Below are 20,242 nucleotides of genomic sequence, written 5' to 3' on the forward strand. Positions count from 1 at the left end.
AACAGTACATGTATTCCATTTGACTTGTTGATTAATTGTGGTCTTTTGGCATTTACACACAATCATAAGCTTACTGGAACTTTGGGTATTTATGACAAAATGAACTCGAGCTGCAAGAAAAACGCCTGCTACTACTGCAGTCAACTTTACATCCATGCATCCATTTTTTTCCGCTTATCAGGAGTCGGGTCATTTGCATGCTAAATTGTTGTTGCAGTCGGTTTAATGAAAAGAAACCTTTCAAAACTGGAACATTTATATTAAAATTTTGTCCCAATCGATGTCTTGTCTTCATGGACGAGATCTCATGAGACATCTCGTCTTGCGGTACGCTATGTGTACATGTTCACCAGCTTGCTGCTTCAGCACATGCGAAGCTCCGCGAAAAAGTCATTTTCTTTTGCTCATTTCAAGTGGCCTTAGTGTGCCGGCCCGCAGAAGCCGGGCAGCTGCTCCCGACAGGAAGCGGGATTAGATGGCGGCGGCACACCATGCGTGAAGACCAAAGAGGCAGTTGAAGGTCAAGCATCTGGCGAGCCACTGGTGGATGGATAAGTAATGGCTTTTTTTTATGACTTCTAATGTGGAGCCAAAGGAAGATTGTGCAAGTCACTGCCACACTTGGACGCAATGTCTGTTGAGGTGTCGCAAATCGGAGCATCTATTTTGCCATTATCATTAGTTGGTTTGTCTAATTAACACATTCACTCCCAGTGATAGCTGTAGAAGTAAAACAAATAAAAAATTAACTGGGCTGCCAGTGATTACTGTAAATTTCAGACTACAAGCCACGATTTTATTATATATATAATACTGTATATATATATATATATATATATATATATATATATATATATATATATATATATATATATATATATATATATATATACACACACACCGTATTTTCCACACTATAAGGCACACCTAAAAGCCTTCATTTTGTTTAAAAAGCCGATGGTGGGCCTTATAATCAGGTGCGCCTTATATATGGATGAATATTGTGATTGAGTTTCGTAGATGGGGAATGAACTGATAAAGTAAGCTTGACCTGTTTCTTTTGTGTGTTTACAGTTGAACAAGGTTGCTCATATTGACATTGAGTTACAGTATTATGCTATTGAGAGTTATTTGAGTTATTATTGTTATTATTTTGAGTATTACTATATTGTGATTGAAAAAGTTTTATAATACGTCATTAATTGAGGGTGCATCTTATAATCCGGTGCGCCTTATATATGGAAAAGGTTTTGAAATATTTCATTAATTGAGGGTGTGCCTTATAATCTGGCGCGCCTTATAATACGGTGTGTGTATATAAATTATAATTATTATTTTTTTTTGCTAAATTTGTGCCAGTGTGAGGCTTAAACTCCAAAATTTATGTTGTACATATTTATGTTGTACGAGTGACGCTACGCGGTATAATGAAGTGAACTTGTTCAAACATCATCTTCATGATGGAATCAAGACAAAGGATATTAGTTGACAAGTGTTTTTTTCAATATGGATGCAAACACAATAGCAGAACGGCAGACGCGTTCCACAACCATTATTACTATTATTACTATTATCATTATGACCGCCGTGTGATGAGCGTCGCGAAGCGAGCGGAGACAATGCACCTTTATTACATGTCCAAGTAAACAGAATTAATCAGCCGCCGCCTGCCGAGACAAGACGGCTAATTAGCATTGCGGTCGATGCTTGCTAAACACAAAAGCGGGAACACAATCATTGTTAAATGGATGAAGATGACCGTGCTTAGATGTCCTGTATTGTCCAAGTTTAATGAGTTTTTTCTCTCTTCGTGTCGTATATATATATATATATATATATATATATATATATATATATATATATATATATATATATATATATATATATATAATTTCTGTACTTAAAATATTACAAAAATTGGGAGTGAATGAGTTCACAGGAGTGCAATAAATGAGGTTTATTTTTATGAAAAACGTTATATAAACCCTTTTTATTTAAATAAAATGCTAATTTTTTTAGATAGCTTGAAAACTATTATTTAAAAACTGTTGTAAATTCTAAAAATTGTGTCAACATTTTTGGGGGGTGGTAGTAAAAGTTGTATATTTTTCTAAATAAATTTACATACTTCCAGATAATATATTATGTACACGATTATTTTAAGACTTAAAATGCTTAGATTTAAAATAACATGTTATATACTGTGTTTTCAACAAACAGTGAGAAAATATTTGTACATTTTCAAGATTCATATTTCCCAAATAGAAAAGTAATGTTTTCAAGATTAAAGTATAATCTACAGAAGTTACATGTTGTCAATATAAAAAAATTGCATATTCCCAAGATTTATAAATTACACTGCATGTTTAAGATATCAAAAATGATTTAATTTACATTACAATTGGATGATTTGAGAATTTATCCATTTTTTTAGAGGCAAAACGTAATATTTGTAAAAAGTTGCATATTTGCGTGAATTGCCATTCACTATTCAAAGTCGTCCAATTTAAAAATTAAAGCCAGATTTTTTTTTTTAGAATCATGTTGTTCCAGTATATATTTTTTGATAATGTTGGAGAAGCAGTAATTTTACCAGAATAAATTTTCCGAACACAACACACACAAAATATTAAAGCGCTGAACTCATGTTGTCTCTGAAACAGGGTATCCCAAACTTTATTTTATTGGATTTTTAATCAGAAGTACCATGGAGAGCAGTCACAGTTAGTGGCAATACACACACACACACACACGCGCACACATGCGCGCACACACACACACAAAATAACTTCCTCGTTGGTCTCTGACAAATAATATTAAGAATCATTCAACAAAAACAAAAACACTTTTACACAGAGAGGACAGAGACCAAAACAAAGTTGTTGTTTGTTTTTTTTTTAATTACCAAATATGATTAAAGCGGTATACTGCACCCTGTGAGAGAAATGTGGATGGAGCAAAGCATGATGGGAACGCCAGCATGTAGGTGGAGTGAGTCAACAAAAAAAAAATGGTGGAAAAAGCCCCGCGAGGAATTCAAAGGAAAGTGGAAAAACAAGCAACATCCATCCAAAGGCAATAAACTCAATTATATGTCATTCGTCATTCTCGACTGCCCCCCCCCCCACCCCACCCCCCCTTTAATAAATATTTCTCTTAAGGGGTGGCAATGATGGCCACCTGCACTTATTTTTTTTTTTTAGTAACACTGTACAGTATATATACAATAGAATTTCTTTCATGGCAAAATAAACTTTTACATGAACTGTCAGCCATCTTTCTCATTCAAAGAGATATTGCCTTTTGCCATCCATTTTTTTTTTTTGAAAGGACAAAAATGAAAAACTGAAATGTATGGAGTAATAGGACCACGTTGAAAAGAGCGAAAGAAAAATTACACAGAGAATTCAGTTGTCTATTTTGAAGATAAAAAGCTGTACATTTTCAAGATGAATATTACATTTTGATTGGATAAGTAGATGATTCGATAAAGTGATTCGATATTTTGATGTATTTCAAACCGGAATGCACTTGAATTTTTTACATAAAAAAACAAATATACATTTCAAATCGTTTTTTGTTATACCCCTAATATATATAAGATTTTAGCAATAAAAAAGTTTGTATTTTAATATTAAAGCCATATTTTCAGCATACACAGTACTTTTATGATGGAAAAAGAAGAAAGCATATTTTTTACTTAATATTCAAAATTCTGGAGTATATTTTCTGGGAAAATGGTTTACATGTTTAATGATTAAAGGCGTAATTTTTTAAGATCAGATTAAAGTCATATTTTCAAGTCGTCGCACTTGAAAAATTTTTTTTCAGGAAGATTAAGTTACATCTTTGTTGACTAACCAGTTTACACATCTAAAGATTAATAGCATAATTTTCAGATTAAAGTCATATTTTTGAGTCATACACAGTATTCATGTGAACAACATAGTGGTTATTTTCAAGATGTTTTTTTATTTAAAGTTCTAATTTCAAGAGTATTAAGTAATATAATTTGCGGCTAAATAGTTTACATTCTTAATGATTAAAGGCATAATTGTTCAAGATTACCTTTGAATATTTTTGAGAAAAAGTTACAATTTTAAGTTAATAGTTATCTTTGTTATCGTTAGCTTAAAATCATCGTTGCCTAAGTCACATTTTTAAAGATAAAATAATTGATTTATTTTATTGATTTTACTTGATCCTGTAGAAGGATGAAAAAAATAAAGGTAAAATTTACTTCAACAATTATGCAGTTATGCTAACAATATCAATAAAAAATACCAATGCGCTTGCTAAAACCTAGCTACCCTGCTAGGCTAATCAGTTCCACAAGAAATCTATATTTTCAAGATTAAAACAGTAATTTTAGGAGATTTTTTTTTAAGGAAAATCCATATTATATACACGCTTTTTCCACTTGAGAACATGCGAATAAATTCCCCAAAATAAATAACTTTCATCTCTTGTGTGTAATATTTTCTCTGCTTGTGTGGCCCTAACACTCTTTGTTGTAATGTGCAAGTTACACCAAAATCCGCTTAAATAAAGACAATGAAGAGAAATCCTGAATCTGTACAGCATTCGGACCTTTTTTTTTGTTTTTAATTGGAATAATGGGATACGATTTTCTATAACTCTAACTATGTACACACACGTTAGCATTCATGCACTGTGTCCACAAGTAGCACGTTGACATTCCCGAAAAAAACATGGAGCCGGATGCGGATGCCTTACGTTCAGTTTTCCGGTAGTGAAGAAGACAAAAGCAATCGAGGACAGATAAGACACCAGGACGATACACACATATGCTCGCTGACCCACAAATCAACGAAATATGGCTGTAACTTCATTCCCCTCACATCCGCTTCTTGTTCGTCATCGTTTCACGCCGTCGTCCCGGTTCCCGTTCCTGTCCGTTTATTTGTCCATTGCTCGATCAGTCAGGAAGTTCACCAGGAGGTAAATCGTTTTGTTGTTGATTAGCTTTTTTTCTTGTTTTTTTTTTTTTTTACATTAGGTACAAGATTGTTGTTTACATTGTAAGCAACTGAAGAAAGGAAAACAAAACATTTGAGCAGTAGCCGTTTCACAGAAGCCACAAAGTCAGTGCAAATCTTTTTCCTTCATCGAAAAAAAAAACAGTGCCCACTTCTCTGTTAGCGTTACTGCTAGCTAGCTCAAGCTAATGCTGCGTTCGAGAAAACTGGGGGAATTTACAACTTCCTGTTAACTTCTTTTTGGCACACACATATGCATTACTATCCCCCACGTTAAATAAAAATCGAAATAAAATGCCTTAGCACGGTGCTTCTCAAATGCTCCCTTGGGAAAGAAATCCCCCCCCCCCCAAAAAAAATAAGATTTCGTCTATACAAATTGTCTAAGCATACCTAAAACTGTATCTTTTTAAACAGTGACAACAGTGACTTTCAACAACTGTTAACTACTTTTTTTTTACAGCATTTATACAAGGTTCAAGGTTTGTCTAAGCAAAACAAAACCCGAGTGCATCAAAGTGCCTGAAAAAAAGATGCCGGTCTTTATTTCCTCGCAATTACATTTCACATGGCAAAAACAAATCCTTTTCCATGGATTTCTCGGAGCCCCCCGAGCTTAGCCTTGCGCCCCCCCAAGTGGAACCGCCCCACAATTTGAGAACGACTGCCTTAGCACATTTCTCGGGTTTTTCCCTTTTTTGTGTGACGTCACTACCGGTTTAAAAATGATCATGATATTTCCTGATCAGTACTGTTCTGCGATATTACAAAAAAAATCCCAGTGATCTCGAATGCAGCATTATCTCCAAACAGAAGCCCGACCGAGCTCGAAGAAGCGTCACGCAACGATAGCAGAATCATCTCATTCCCCATTAAAAGACTAAATGCTAGCTACCTAATTTGATGCAAACACCTATGAATACGCGACTACAAGCTTTTCATTCCTGCGCTCAAACAAATTTGGCAAGCGTGTACGTTTTCAGTAAGTCCAACCACATGAAGCCACCACCAAAGCTAAACAGTTGAAATTACTCAAAAAGTGACAGCCTGTACGAATAAGCACAACTTTTTACAGTGTATAAACCTTCAGCTCCATGCCAGTGAAGAGACAAATACATATTGAATTTTTTTTTTTTAAGTTCTCACAAGCGCTTAAGAAGGTGAATTAATTTGTGTGTATGTGTGTGCGTTTTTGTTGTTGTTTATTTTAAGAAAAGAACCCCTCGGCTAGAAAAACCCTTGTACGGTCGCTTGGACAGCAAATATTCGCATAGAAATATTTCCCTTTGACAAAAACAGGGGTAAACTGCCACTCGAAGGCCTTCAAGGACAACTCCAAACGGGAAAGAAGTCGTGCATCATGCAAGAGTCGGGCGGATTATGCTATTTTTATTATCCTTGTTATTATTATTACGGTGTGCGAAATCATTCAAAGAGAGGCGCGCCATTCCGGAGTCATGATTTGAAATGATTTTACGTTAAATTCATCTGGTCCGCGGTTATGCTCGCTTTTCACACAAGAGCGGCGTATAAATCGATTTAAAATGGATTTAGTCTTCTAAATACATAATTGCAAAATATGTTTTGAAAATTGGTTATGAATAAAAGAACACATAGAGCAGGAATGTTCTAGCTAATGGTACCGATCGTCATCAATTTGGAAACTATTGGGACAAAATTCAAAGTAGAGATTTTGGCGTCATCGGTTTCTGCCACAAGACTGATTCAAAATACTAAAATCGGAGAATTGATTTCAGGGATTTGATTCTAGGGGATAACCGCTGGAAAACGTCCAACGGGCCAGAACAATGCGATGGTCGATTACGGAGATCTAGCGTTAAACTTTTGACAGTTTTTCAGATTTTTTAGACATGGCTAAAATGGTGCCTAGAAACTCACATCAGTTCAGGCACAAATCATGCTTCTACGTGCGACACCTAATGTGGGGTTACAACCATTCATATTTTTTTCAATTGACTGGGAGACTACACACTCATGGATGAATTTTAATTTTCACTCTGGAAAAGAAGTTCTAACGCTGAAAGGACAATTTGAGCGCTGGTGTGACTGCAGATTGTGGTTAGCTGGCTAGCTTCTAGCCGTTAGCTAGCTTTTTGCACCACAAAAATGCATATCTACTTTTGTAGCGAAAGAGCGCCTTATGTGGAGAACCCCTGATATTATATATATATATATATATATATATATATATATATATATATATATATATATATATATATATATATATGTGGTGATTAAAAAAAAATCAATCCCAAAGACTTGTTTTTTCATTAATTTTTATGTGTCCAGATTTTAAAAGTTATCATTCATATGTTTTTTTTTTTCAATTTAGTTTTTGAGTGTTTGGCTACAAAGGAAGGTCTAAAAATGAATGAATCAAGTAATCGGTTACTTTAGGTACTAAAGCAACTGATAAATTTCAGTTCGAAAGTACAGTACTTCATTGATAATCAGTTACTTTTCGTAAGAGACTAAAGTGAATGATTACTCAAGGTGATTACGAACAAAAGTAATTGATCACTCTTGGTAATTCAGTATTAAAGTAATTGATTGCCTCAGGTTCTGAAGAAATTGATTTTCTTTGTATTGAATGTAGTAGCAGCCATTTTTTAGGCAAAACGCTTAGAAAAAAAATAAACAAGATTGAATGTCAGGACTCTCAAAAACAAAAAAGCTAAAAATGATAGTTTTGGGATAAAATGAGCTTATCATTCAAATTTGTCTGAGTTTTTTTGGTTGGTGTTAAATATACAAGAAATATTAAATAATATTGAAATGACATTATTCCGACTTTTCGCAACTAAAACAGTTCCTAGGTCTCTTTAGACAGTTTCCTCACCAAAAATTACATAACACATTTCAACTACTCAACAATTGGAACTCCGAAAGTTTTTGGGGGCTTTCCAATCTCAAGCATGATCAATTTTGCGCATTGCGGTAGGAGATACCAGTGTACCCTAAAGACAAACCTACGAGCGAGGTGACAAGTTAGGGTTCAGGATCTGTGGTCGTAAATGTAGGTCAGCCCTTAAGGATTTGGAATGGTCCAACGATTGTTCAGGAGTCTTGTGAGGGGTGTGGTTTAAGACACAGAAAACATCAAACGAACTAAATGGGAGTGAGGCATCCGAAAAATGAGGTTTCACTGAGCGTAGTACCTTAATTATTTTGTACATCTACATTGGTGGAAAACAAAATTCATATATATATATATATATATATATATATATATATATATATATATATATATATATATACGCACTTGTAATACTCTAACAGTTTTAAACGGTACATGGCCATTTTGTCGAATGAGACGAGGCCTTATTAAAGGTATAAGCACGCGTTTTCATCGTCACCTTCTACAGTATAAAGAAACAGAAAAGACGTCCAGGAGAGAGCAACCGGGAAAAACATTCGCAACGAGCCGGGAAAAAAAAACTGGCAAGTAAGCTCGGCTTTATTTACATCTCGTGGACGATGACTCAGCGTTTCTACAGGCCGGCGGAAAAAAAACAACAAAAAAAACGGATCGAATACTTAATAAAAGCTTCTTCAGTCTCACGCGGCAAAAACAAAGAGGCAAGTTTTTGTTTGTTTGTTTTCACAGTACTCGACTACTCAGTACTTGAGTCCCTAAGCAGCAGTGATGTCTACACATACGCACACACATAAACATACACGCACACGTACAGACACACATACTGGCTCTCCTGTGGCCCGCGTTGTCAGTATCGTCCGCTCATGCATGGACTCACAAACACAACGAATCAGTCTCGGTCGCGCCGCTTTAAAATTCTACCGGGTGCGCGAGCTCTACGGACGCCAAATTTAAGACCTTTTTTTAGTGGCTTTAAGTTTAAGTTAAGAAATGCATTCAAATAGTTCCCGCGAATCCATGCCGGCGTTTCCTTCGCTTGTGTTTTCAGATGCGCCGACGCATCCTTCACTCCTTCATCCATTCATTCGTCAGTCAATCCGCGCAAATGGGAGGGAATGATCGACCGGGCGGGCGACCTTGATTTCCTCCAAAAATCCCCCCTGGGGCAGATTTCGCCATCTAGAAGCCCTGGATGTGGCAGTAGGCCTCCAGCGAGGAGAAGAGGATGTAGAGGAGCCAGAGGCTGACGAACAGCATGGTGGTCAGGGCCTTGGCAGTCCGCGGCCCGCCCAGCTCGCCGCCGATCTCGGGCCGCCGCCGGTACATCAGCATGGCGACGCAGATGAAGGCAAAGATGGTGAAGAGCGTGACGGAGAAGGCCAGCTTTCCCGGGTCCACCCGGAAGGCGTGGCCGTTACTCTGGTGGTAGATGGCGGCGATGGACCACGCCACCTGACACCCAACACAAATCTTTAGACTCGAGACGACCGAGTGCCGCTGGCCGTGGCGGATGTCCCGAGAAAAAGCTCGGCTTTAGTAAATCTGGATCAACGCAACTAATCTTGACAGGGAGTCCGTTGTGGGACGGTAAACATAGAGAGTAAACATCTGATAGTCCTTCCGAGTTGTCTCGCATTCTGCCGCATTTTATTCCATTACGGCAAGCTAGCTTGTATGGTAATTTTGCCGCTTTAAAAAGCATTGAAAGAAAGCGTCAGGGAGATGGAATTTCACCCAAATGGGGACAACATGGTAAATTTCAACCACTTAGTGATCACACTACCGGAAGTATGCCATTGCTTAGCTAAAATACTGCGAGGATGATGTGGAAGAAAATGATGCAAAAATTGTCAAAATATTGCACTGGGGTTAAGTAAGTTAAGTTGAGTTGTGACTGCTGAAATTATAATACGGTATTTAAGTTTTTTTCACAATTTGTGTGCTACTATTGTTCTAAATCTAAACGTTCACAGATTTCCGAAAAATCAAAATTTTCAACCAAAATTTCCCTATTCATTCCCAATGGAAAATTTAACATGACAGATTTACTTTTTGCCCACTTGAAATTGAAAACATTCAGCTAACTCAGTTTACTTTGGGAGCTAGTATTCTGATTCCAAATGTTCACAGTACCCTCCTCACAAAAAAAAAAAAAAATCAAAATTTTCAAACAAAAAAAAATCCCCATTGATCCCCAATGGGAAATTTAACAGTCACATTTCGCCCACTTGAAAGTGAAAACATTCAGCTAATTCAGTTCACCTTGGGAACAATTTTCAACTTGCCCAAAAATCCACTGACCTAAATTCCCCTCAATTAAAAAATAAATAAATTAATCAATAATAAAAAAAAAATATATATAAAATTATATGTAAAAAAAAATATAAAAAATAAAAAAATATATAAAAAATTATATACACACACACACACATACATCATCAATCATATACTTACATTGCTTAACACCTCCCTGAGTTTACTCGTTATTTCCTAAATTGTAATTTTGTTTTTTGTATCGTCTTGTAATAATTGAACGCAAGGGACAAATTTCTCATGCGTTTGTCCAATAAAGATAATTGTGATGCTTCCCATCAATTGAAGGTACTCACCCCAATGCCCAAGAAGACATTGACAGCATTAGAGCCTGTCACGTTGCCAATGGAGGCGTCGGCATACTGATCCTGGATGGCTGCCACCTTGCTGGCAAAAGTGTCTGTGAGGAAAACACACACAAGGCATCAAGCACTAAAACACCTTGTTATTTATAGCGTGGTGAGAAGGCCAGCCAGTGCTTCAAAATAAACTTGACTACACCCCTGAACGCTTTTATTTTGAAATTTTGCCAGAGGCGAGTCACAATGACGGAGACTTGACTTTCTACCGTGATGACGCACATGCAACGTTGTTGTGAAAATGCGCCAATTCAGGGCTCTAAAAATGACTTAATTACGCACGACGCATATGGCAGCCACTAGCTAGCTGCACAAAAAAGCAGCTCGAGAGGAGTCGGGAGTATTTTTCAGATTTTAATAGACGAAAATTGCTGCACACTTTAATGCTGACATCCTGAAATAGATCACTGTTGCTACTGATCACTTTTGAATGCATCAGGATGACTCAAATGTGTCTTGTGTGGGTCTGGCGTCACTTTGCTTCATTAAAAATTATTTTTGGAGAGTGCTGTCTCAAAAATTTTATTTTCAATTTTTTTAATATTTCAGTTCAGTTTGTTGAGTTAAAAATGTTCATTTTCAAAAACTAAAAATCATTCCTTATTAAGTGCAAATGTGTTATCGGGTCTTTCTGTCTTTATTATTGTTTATTTTTAAACGACAAAAATAATTGTTGTCCAAATACCAAAATATTCAACATAATCAATCGAGCATTAATGCGTGGCAATATTTTGGTTTTCCAGTTGAAGAAATGAATGGTAAAATATTAGCATATTAGATAGTTTGTAAACACTGTAAAAAAATATTCTCCCAAATTAAACACTGTAAAAAAAAAAAAAATCCCAACCTTAACCTTACATTTGCACATTTCTTAAAAGAAAACTTAAAATTGAAATCGGCCATTGTTTTATAATTCTAGATTTGCCATTATTTATTCTCGTGGACTCAATCTCGTCTCGTCACATCCTTAAAGGGACAGTGTGTAAGATTTGAGCATTTTTTTTCACAATGAATTAAATGATTGTAAATTTCAAAAACTTGCAAAGGAATGTGTTTTAATGAAAAAAACAGTATGTTTTAAATATAATCATAGGTCTAGTTATCATGAAATTATAGTACAGGGTGGCATGGCACTTCTCCGAAGGCGGCCATGTTTGCTATAGCTATAGACAATGTTAAATGCAGCACCTGTAGCACCTCCTGCTGTCCCTTTAATAGGAAGTCTATCTGATATTTAACTTTCTTAACAAATTAAATCCCACATCAAATGTAAAGTGTCATTTTCTGAGATACTTTGCCATCTTGTCTCATTCTTGTGGACTCAATCTCACGAGACATCTGGTCTCATGAAATTAGTGCCTCGTCCCATCCTTAAAGGGAAATATGCCAAACTGTCCCAACAAATCCCGAATTTGACTCGCCACAAAATGACTTTGTGAGGTGTCTCAACATTTTCTTTGAGACATTTTTCCATCTTGTCTCATTCCCGTCGACTCGATCTCATGAGACATCTCGTCTCGTAGGATTTGTGTCCCTAATAAAAAATATCGCTAATATTCACTTTTCCCAACAAACCCCGAGTTTAACCCCCGGCAAATGACTCTGTGACGAGTCTTTCTCCGAGAGAAAGTTTTGTGCCAAAACATCTGCGAGAGTCCAAAGAGCAAACAGGAAGTCACAGGTCATCACCTCCTCTTCATTAGCGACTCTTTCACAAGTGTGCAAATGAGGGCTATCAGGGAGAGGAAGAGGGCAAAGAAGAAGTGATGCTTTTCCTTGAAACGTCAGCCAAAAGAGACGACGGTGGTGGAAGAAAGAAAAAAAAAAGAGGATGATGGGAGCACCCGAAGGAAATTGAGGTGCAGGAGGGTTGAGAGAGGCAATGGGCCAAAGAAAAAAAAAAGAGTGCAAAGATAAATCTCCCAACTGGCCATAAAGCTTCAAGGACCTTCTGCTCTCTCTCGTGTGTGCACTCGTGTGTGTATGCACACCACCTGCCTCCATTTTGAGGCGTCGCTTCCTCCGTGCGCATCTCATCTTTTGCGCCGATGTTAAGCGGGCATTTTTTTTCCGGAGAGAGCTCGTTGTCTTTTCCCCAACGCCCGGCTGTCAATCAAATGGCCGCCCTCTCCCCAGAGCACAAACGGCCATTAGGGAGCGACGCTCCGCTGACGGCAATCTGTTCGCTTTTCTTCATTTTCTTCTCCCCCTCCTGCTGTGGCCTCAGGAGGACCATTGAGAAGTTGCTTCAACAAGTTCCTTCCCGCAGGGGCGGAGTCAACATCTACTGCTCAAACTTGTTTCAATGATGTCCCCTTTGTGATATGTTTTTCTCAAAGCAATTTTAAATGAAAAAAAAACACTTAATACAGAATGCATCATCATATATATTCAAATTTGGATCAACGTTTGTACTGGGATCTTGAGGTGTAACAACTCCTGGGATAGATTGAGATGATATGAGTATGGACAGTTAAAAAAAAATAAAAATAAAACACTTGGACAACCATCTACAGTAGATCCTTAAATGCTATACAGTAATCTGGACTTTTTACATATAATGTCACATAACTCCATAAAATGTATGCGGTGCTGTGCTTACCATTTTTAGTGTGCCTCATAAATAAATAAATACAAATAAAAACCATCTATTATCTGTATCCCAGCTGTTTCCAGGCAGTAGGCAGGGGACACCCTGAACTGGTCGCCTGCCATTCACAGGGCACACAGGGACAAACAAACATTCATGCACCCAATCACATTTAAGGACAATTTAGAGTGTCCAATACACCTTCCATGTATGTTTTTGGAACGTGAGAGGAAGCCGGAGTGCTCGGAGAGAACCCGTGTGGGCATGGGGAGAACATGCAAACCCCACATGCAAGATGGATTTGAACTAGGGACTCAACAGTATCAACGCAACAAATGATTATATTAATATCCGATTAATCCGCCATTTATTTTGAGATTAAATAAATAAATAAATAAATACATTACAAAAATAAAAAAATAAATACATCGGAAACAAAAAGTTGTCATTTCTATTACTCAAAAACAAGAAATTGTTTCAAATTGGTAATGCGAAAACATAAGTAAACCGATCAAGTCTGTGGTTTGGCCTGTAATACACCATAAAAGGGACACAAATGTTGTTTGTTTTTCAAAGTACAGTAAATGTTTTTATTAATATTATTTTGATTTAATACAAAGATAATAAGTTTGCTTACAAGTCCGCTTTGCAGTTCAGAGAGTCAGGTTCAAATCCACCTCACTCAAGCCATCCTGTGTGGTGTTTGCATGTTCTCCCCTGGCCTGTGTGGGTTCTCTTCGTGCTTCATCCCAAACTCTAAAAACATGCATTGGACACTACTTGTCTCTGTGTGGCCTGTAATTGGCTGGCAACCAGTTCAGCTTGTCCCCCACCTACTGCCTATAAACAGCTGGGATAGGCACCAGCAGGCCTGCGACCTTAACGAGGATAAGCGGCTAGAGAAAATGGATGGATGGGTTACCAATTCATTCAATAATCGATTACCGTATATTCCGCACTATAAGGCGCACTGGATTATGAGGCGCACCCTCAATTAATGACATATTTTAAAACGTTTTCCATATATAAGGCACACCAGATTATAAGGCGCACCCTCAACTCAATTAATGACATATTTTAAAACTTCTTCAATCACAATACAGTAATACTCAAAGTAAGAACAACAATAACTCAAATCATAACTCTCAATTGCATAATAACTCAATGTCAATCTGAGCAACCTTGTTCAACTGTAAACACACAAAAGAAACAGGTAAAGCTTACGCTATCACTTCATTCCCCATAAAAGAATCCCAATCTTAATATTGATGCATATATAAGGCGCACCTGATTATAAGGCGCACCCTCAACTCAATTAATGACATATTTTAAAACTTTTTTTAATCACAACACAATAATACTCAAAGTAATAACAATTCAAATCATAACTCTCAATAGTATAATGACTCAATGTCCATAAGAGCAACCTTGTTCAACTGTAAACAAACAAAAGAAACAGGTAAAGATTACTTTATCACTTCATTCCCCATAAACAAATCCCAATCTTAATATTGATCCATATATAAGGCGCACCTGATTATAAGGCGCACCATCAGGTTTTTAAACAAATTAAGGCTTTTAGGTGCGCCTTATAGTGCGGAAAATACGCTACTTTTTCAATGACCTTTTTCCAGCTAACACTTTTCATCCCACTTTGATTCCTACATACAGTGAGGAAAAAAAAGCAAAAGTTTTTAATAATAAATTATGAAGACTGTCATATCGAGGTATAAAACACTTAAGGAACTGCCTGTGCTTTGTCCAATCGCACAAATGTGGCACAAGGCTCATTTAGCTCAGTTGAAGTTCCGGCAGCTTAACACTTTGGCAAGCTTCATTTGCGTCATCTGCGTGATCTGAAAGCGTCGGGAACTAAAAATGTTCATGAATGTCTTGAGCGGCCTAAAGCATTTTTTTTTTTTTTTTGGTGACTTGAAAAGGTCAACGTGAATGAATGTAATGGACTCTGCCATCCACGCTTCACTTCCTATCTACGCCGCGCTGGCTAGAAATGATTGGATATGCTGCTAAGCGTAGCATAAAGCCAGCCTTGAGTACATGCTACTTTTGTCGACGCTTCCTGCTCTTAAAAGGAGTTTTACTTGCCTGCGAAAAGGAATTCAACTAGTGAATTGATGCAGCTTAGGTGTTTACAACCACTAGATTTGACTTCCTCGCAAGCGGTGATATTGTTTTCTGCGCGTGAGTGTGTGTCGGTTCGGGGAAACTGTGATAAACGAGGTTAATCGTCACGGAAACCGCGCCGCGAGAGGGGATTTATGAACTGCAAAAGCCAAATAACTGCGGGTCTGTTTTGTGGCAGTTTGGTGTGTGTGTGTGTGTGTGTGCTAATAAGGCTAAATGGTGAAAAGGGCTGCTCGTTTTGCCTCCATTTTGTGCACGGCGCTCCATGTGTGTATCATGCGAGTGCTTTATAAGGCCGCCTGTTACCGCCATGACGAATAGCCGCATGGTAATAGCACGCGGTTAGGTCGCTGGTGTGTAATCACAGCTTCACGGTTGTTTATCCAAATGTACGATGCTAGAGGAGGTTTGCCTGTGTGTGTGTGTGTGTGTTAAAACAAACAGTACGAAACAGTAACGTATTCGTTTTAGTGTCCGTATCAGTATTTCGTATGAATGTGCTCTGTATGAATACGAACGATGCGAAATGAGGGCTTAGGGCTTAACCTGATAAAAAGGGATTCAAAGGATATATGGACCTCCAATAATCAACCTGGATATCCATATTTAGTGTTTTTTTGTTCCATTCATGGTCGGGTACGGCTTCAACCCCCTCCCCGAGTGACTGATTGGTTATAAGAGGCTGATTTAGTGATAAATCATTTACCGTGGCGCCATTGCAGCACGGCCTTGCATTTTTTTTTTTTCCCCCGGTCGGAAATGGGAGGAATAAATTTCTCGCACAAAATGGCCGAACTGAATTGCAAATGTTATGCAATACAACACAAATCTACTAAATGAGAGACCTTGGGGGGTTGTGCTCGTAAAAGCCGGACGGGAAGACTATCTAATCGTCGAAAAAGAGTGAGCGCCGACTCCATCGTGGATTTTTAATCAAATGTTTTTGATGGATTTTTATAGAACACCGGAAAGTGTGAATTTAGAACCTTGAATGTGGTGCCACGTTGTACTGCAGCTTTGAGCTAAACCGAAAAAGATGTGGTGTAGTGAAGAACAAAATGAAGAGGCAAGAAATTCCTCAAAGAAGTTTTGTTAATTCTTGTTAGCCCATCTATAGCGTTAGCATTATGTTAGCATACTTTTATTCAATTCACTGGACATTGTACAGCTCCTTCTGGTGTGTGCCTTAGCCACCAGGGGGCAGTCCAATAAAGACAGATCCATACACAAAGATGAGATTCATGTAGAAGTGTGTAACTATTCAGTTAAAAATAAATCTAAATAAAATAAAATAAAATAAAGTAAAATAAAATCTATCTATCTATCTATCTATCTATCTATCTATCTATCTATCTATCTATCTATCTATCTATCTATCTATCTATCATGCTTAGCTAGCTAGCCAGTAAGCTAGCTTAACATCTACCTATCTATCCATCTATCTATCATGCTTAGCTAGCTAGCCAGTAAGCTAGCTTAACATCTACCTATCTATCCATCTATCTATCATGCTTAGCTAGCTAGCCAGTAAGCTAGCTTAACATCTACCTATCTATCCATCTATCATGCTTAGCTAGCTAGCTAGCAAGCTAGCTTAACATCTACCTATCTATCTATCTGTTTTGAAACAAAAACAAAAGATGCTGAGTGTTCCCAGGATCAGCAGAATCTATTATAAAGTTGATTGAAAATGAAAAACGACTGCCCTTAAGTTAAAAAATTTAAATGACCTTTTTACTGGCCATCAAGTTTCAAAAAAAGCAGGTGCTGATATTTATATCAGTTAATAATCGGTTTATCCCTATTTAAAACAGTGAGACAACTTTGTCATAAAATCGGTTTCATGCTAGTTTCATGCTAACAGGCTAACAACTAACCACCGCAACTCACCTGGTACCGACGTTCCCAACGCGACAAACACCACGGCAGTGACCGAGTCCTTCAGGCCCACGGTGCAGCCAAAGTGAGATGCCAAGTCGCCTATAACCACACAACGCCGTGTTTCAAACACACGCGAACATACACGCACACACGTGTCGGGGCGTCATACCGATGATGGCGGTGAGTAGGCCGATCATGCAGATGGACACGACGAAACAGGCCCAGCCGTTCCAGTATTCGGTGGGCGGCACGAAGGCGAACAGGACCTTCCAGAAGACGGTGAGGAAATGCATGACGTAATCGAAGCAAGACGGCAGCTTTTCCTCGCCGCATTCGTCGTCGTCGTCGTCCTCGCCTAGAGAGCGGAGTTGAAAAGGTCAACTGTTGTATAAATACAAGAAACTAGATATGGAGCGATTAACTGATGAATCAACAACTAACAGCCAATTGGTTCACGTCTTTTTTTAAAACTTTATTCACCAATATGTTTCTAGTTTGAAAAAGAACGGACATTTTTTTTGTATTTCAGGCACTTGAGTTATTTTTTTCTGTTACAGACTGACACGTGACCGATAATGATCCTGTAAAAAGTCAAGTTAAAATTTGTTAATTTTTACAGCTTTTTTTGTTAATGTTGAAAAGGATACAACTATGTTATACTTATACCATATTTCTAGGTAATGATCTTATTTATAGTCACCACGAAGGGGGTGGGGGGTGTGGAATGTTTTCTCTTTCACTGATGTCGAGGGACTCTGCCACAAAAACACAGGAGGCTAAAATATTGCCAAAACATGACGACTTTCAATATGCCACTCTGCCATCCCCTCTAAATGTTTGAGAACGGGAGGTCGAGAGGTACAACCTATAGATGTCAAATTTAGCCCATGTCAGGCTCATTTACTGCCATTCAAAATTGGAAACAGCATTTTTATCTTTCTTTTACGTCTTTTTCTCTTACGCCAGGTCGTAAACGAGGCGCAATAGAATTTTTTCTGTTGACACCCCAAAACCACCAGGTGGCGCTAGAGACCAACTTATGACATTTGCAAGCCTTTCAATGACTTTGATGATTGTCTTAGCCTGGATTGCCATAACGCATAAGACTTCAAAAGTCATAATACGCTAATTATGGCATTATAAATATTCCTATTTAAATTTCATACATGTATAAATATACTGCATAGTGACTTTTGCTATAAGCACATTTTTATAATTATTGTACATTCTGAGGAGCTGAAAGTAAATATATATTTATATTTGACGATTCTAATCAGCCCAATTTGGGTGATAATAAAACCAGGCTAGCGGAAAATCCCCGGACACCTCGGGGTTAATGGATATAACCTTAAGTGATAAACAAATTCGTGCCATCATAGAACTTGGCACAGCTGTAGATGAACTGACGACACTCTCGTTGTTCCTTCTCTTGAGACAGCAAAATCATTGAGACTTTTACGTGGTTAAAAATAACTGTTTCTTTTTCCAAGCGGTCAGCATACGCCGGCTAATCCGCTCATTAAGTATCAATGGAACGGCCAGTTGAAGGTCAGCCCCCCCCCAGTACCTCAGTGTGTTAATTATAAAGGTGCGCCTTTCCACTGGGAAGCACCAAAATAGAACGCAAGATTCCCTGATTGGCTACAATGTCTTGATAAGGTTAACTTTAAGGTGTGATGATCTTAATTATGGCGTAGGGTTGACCAAAAAAAAAAAAAAAAACTCTCAATGGTGTTTTGGTGCAAATGAATCCCCATTTTCAAACTCTCACAGTGATTTTTAATTTGCTATTTTATCGATTTATTTTCATTTAATTGGACACGAATCAAGACATACATCTTGCCTTCCCTTTCAACATCAGACAGCTCCAAGTCGGACCTCTCAGTGATGTTCGTGACGTTAATGATCACTTTCAAGTCGATGCGAAAACCTGTCATAGTCCTTCAAATCTGCTACTCTCACACTTTCAACTACTTTTTCAAACTTTTTTTTTCATGAGTCTAATCCCCTGAGATTACATTCAGTATCGGCTAATCTGAAATTCTGATTGTTTTCCGAGATGGCTTGGCAGCTCCGATTTAAAACACAAACGCCAGCTGCATCTGTATGACAGCGGTCTTGTAGCGTGTGTGTGTGTGTGTGTGTGTGTGTGTTGTGCTGACATACTCATGTTTATATTCATGTGATGCCATTCCTGTCAAATATCCTGTCACACACATGCATACAAACACAATCCCCGGTTCGATAGGATCCATTAATCTGATTGTTTTTTGTAAACAAAGCCACCATTTGTCAATAACTGCAGTCAATCATTTCATCAAAACTAATGACATCATGTCAGTCATGTTTGTGTGGTAAAAATAAAAAATAAAAAGCGCATGTAGGAGCGATCGTGTTTTTCGTGGGAGCGGTTGATACCTAGCGCCTTTTAGGGTAAAAAGAAGGGTCTGAAAATGGCTGGAACTGAATGTACTTTCAAAATTGACAATTTGAGAAGTAGCTAAAATATGAAAAGTTTTTGCAGGTGTAAGAATGCAAGATGGCTGTTTTTTTTTTGTTTTGTTTACATGACCAAACCAGAGACCGACGAACAGAATAAGAAATTCATTGTGTAGTGTTCCTATGCATATGACAATAAAACTCGTGAATCTTGTGATAACAAAACATTTTCTCTGCCTACCCCCCCAAAAAAATAGTTGCCATTAACTCTTTCAGTGCCAAGCATTATTGAAAAAGGAAACCTCGAGAGGCCCAGTAAATTTCAAGGCCAACAGAATATTGTGTGCTGCCATTGAAAGATTGATTTCCATTCTTTAGTTACCATTGCATGTACAGTAGGTAACAGCTGTGTTGTAAGTGTGGAAACACTGCCATCCAGTGGTCACAGTTTGTCAAGTGTGTCAGCTCCTATCCATAAAAAAAACATATTGACCAGAATTTTATGATTTATTATTGTGATTACTATTTTAAAAGATGGGAGTTTTCATCCATGGCACTGAAGGAGTAAATTGACGTCAACTTGTTATGGTCCCACTTGACGTCATTTCACGTCAAC

The 20,242-nt window shown here is 37.7% G+C and overlaps 1 protein-coding gene across 2 annotated transcripts in view; it reads right to left on the minus strand.

The window, feature by feature from the left end:
- Positions 1-7,221: 7,221 nt before the first annotated feature.
- Positions 7,222-20,242, minus strand: part of slc8a1b (solute carrier family 8 member 1b) — a 118,445-nt gene continuing 105,424 nt past the window's right edge. For both annotated transcript variants that reach the window (XM_088420820.1, XM_088420821.1), the window contains exons 8-11: positions 17,357-17,542; positions 17,197-17,286; positions 10,509-10,612; positions 7,222-9,351 (exon numbers count right to left, since the gene is read on the minus strand). In XM_088420820.1, coding sequence (XP_088276946.1) covers positions 9,079-9,351; positions 10,509-10,612; positions 17,197-17,286; positions 17,357-17,542 — 653 coding nt within the window. In that variant the 3' untranslated portion in view covers positions 7,222-9,078. The remainder of the gene's footprint in view (positions 9,352-10,508; positions 10,613-17,196; positions 17,287-17,356; positions 17,543-20,242) is intronic.

Source organism: Hippichthys cyanospilos, chromosome 8, assembly GCF_059441005.1.
Source record: "Hippichthys cyanospilos isolate Australia breed blue-spotted pipefish chromosome 8, RoL_Hcya_1.0, whole genome shotgun sequence".
NCBI classification, from domain to species: Eukaryota; Metazoa; Chordata; class Actinopteri; order Syngnathiformes; family Syngnathidae; genus Hippichthys; species Hippichthys cyanospilos.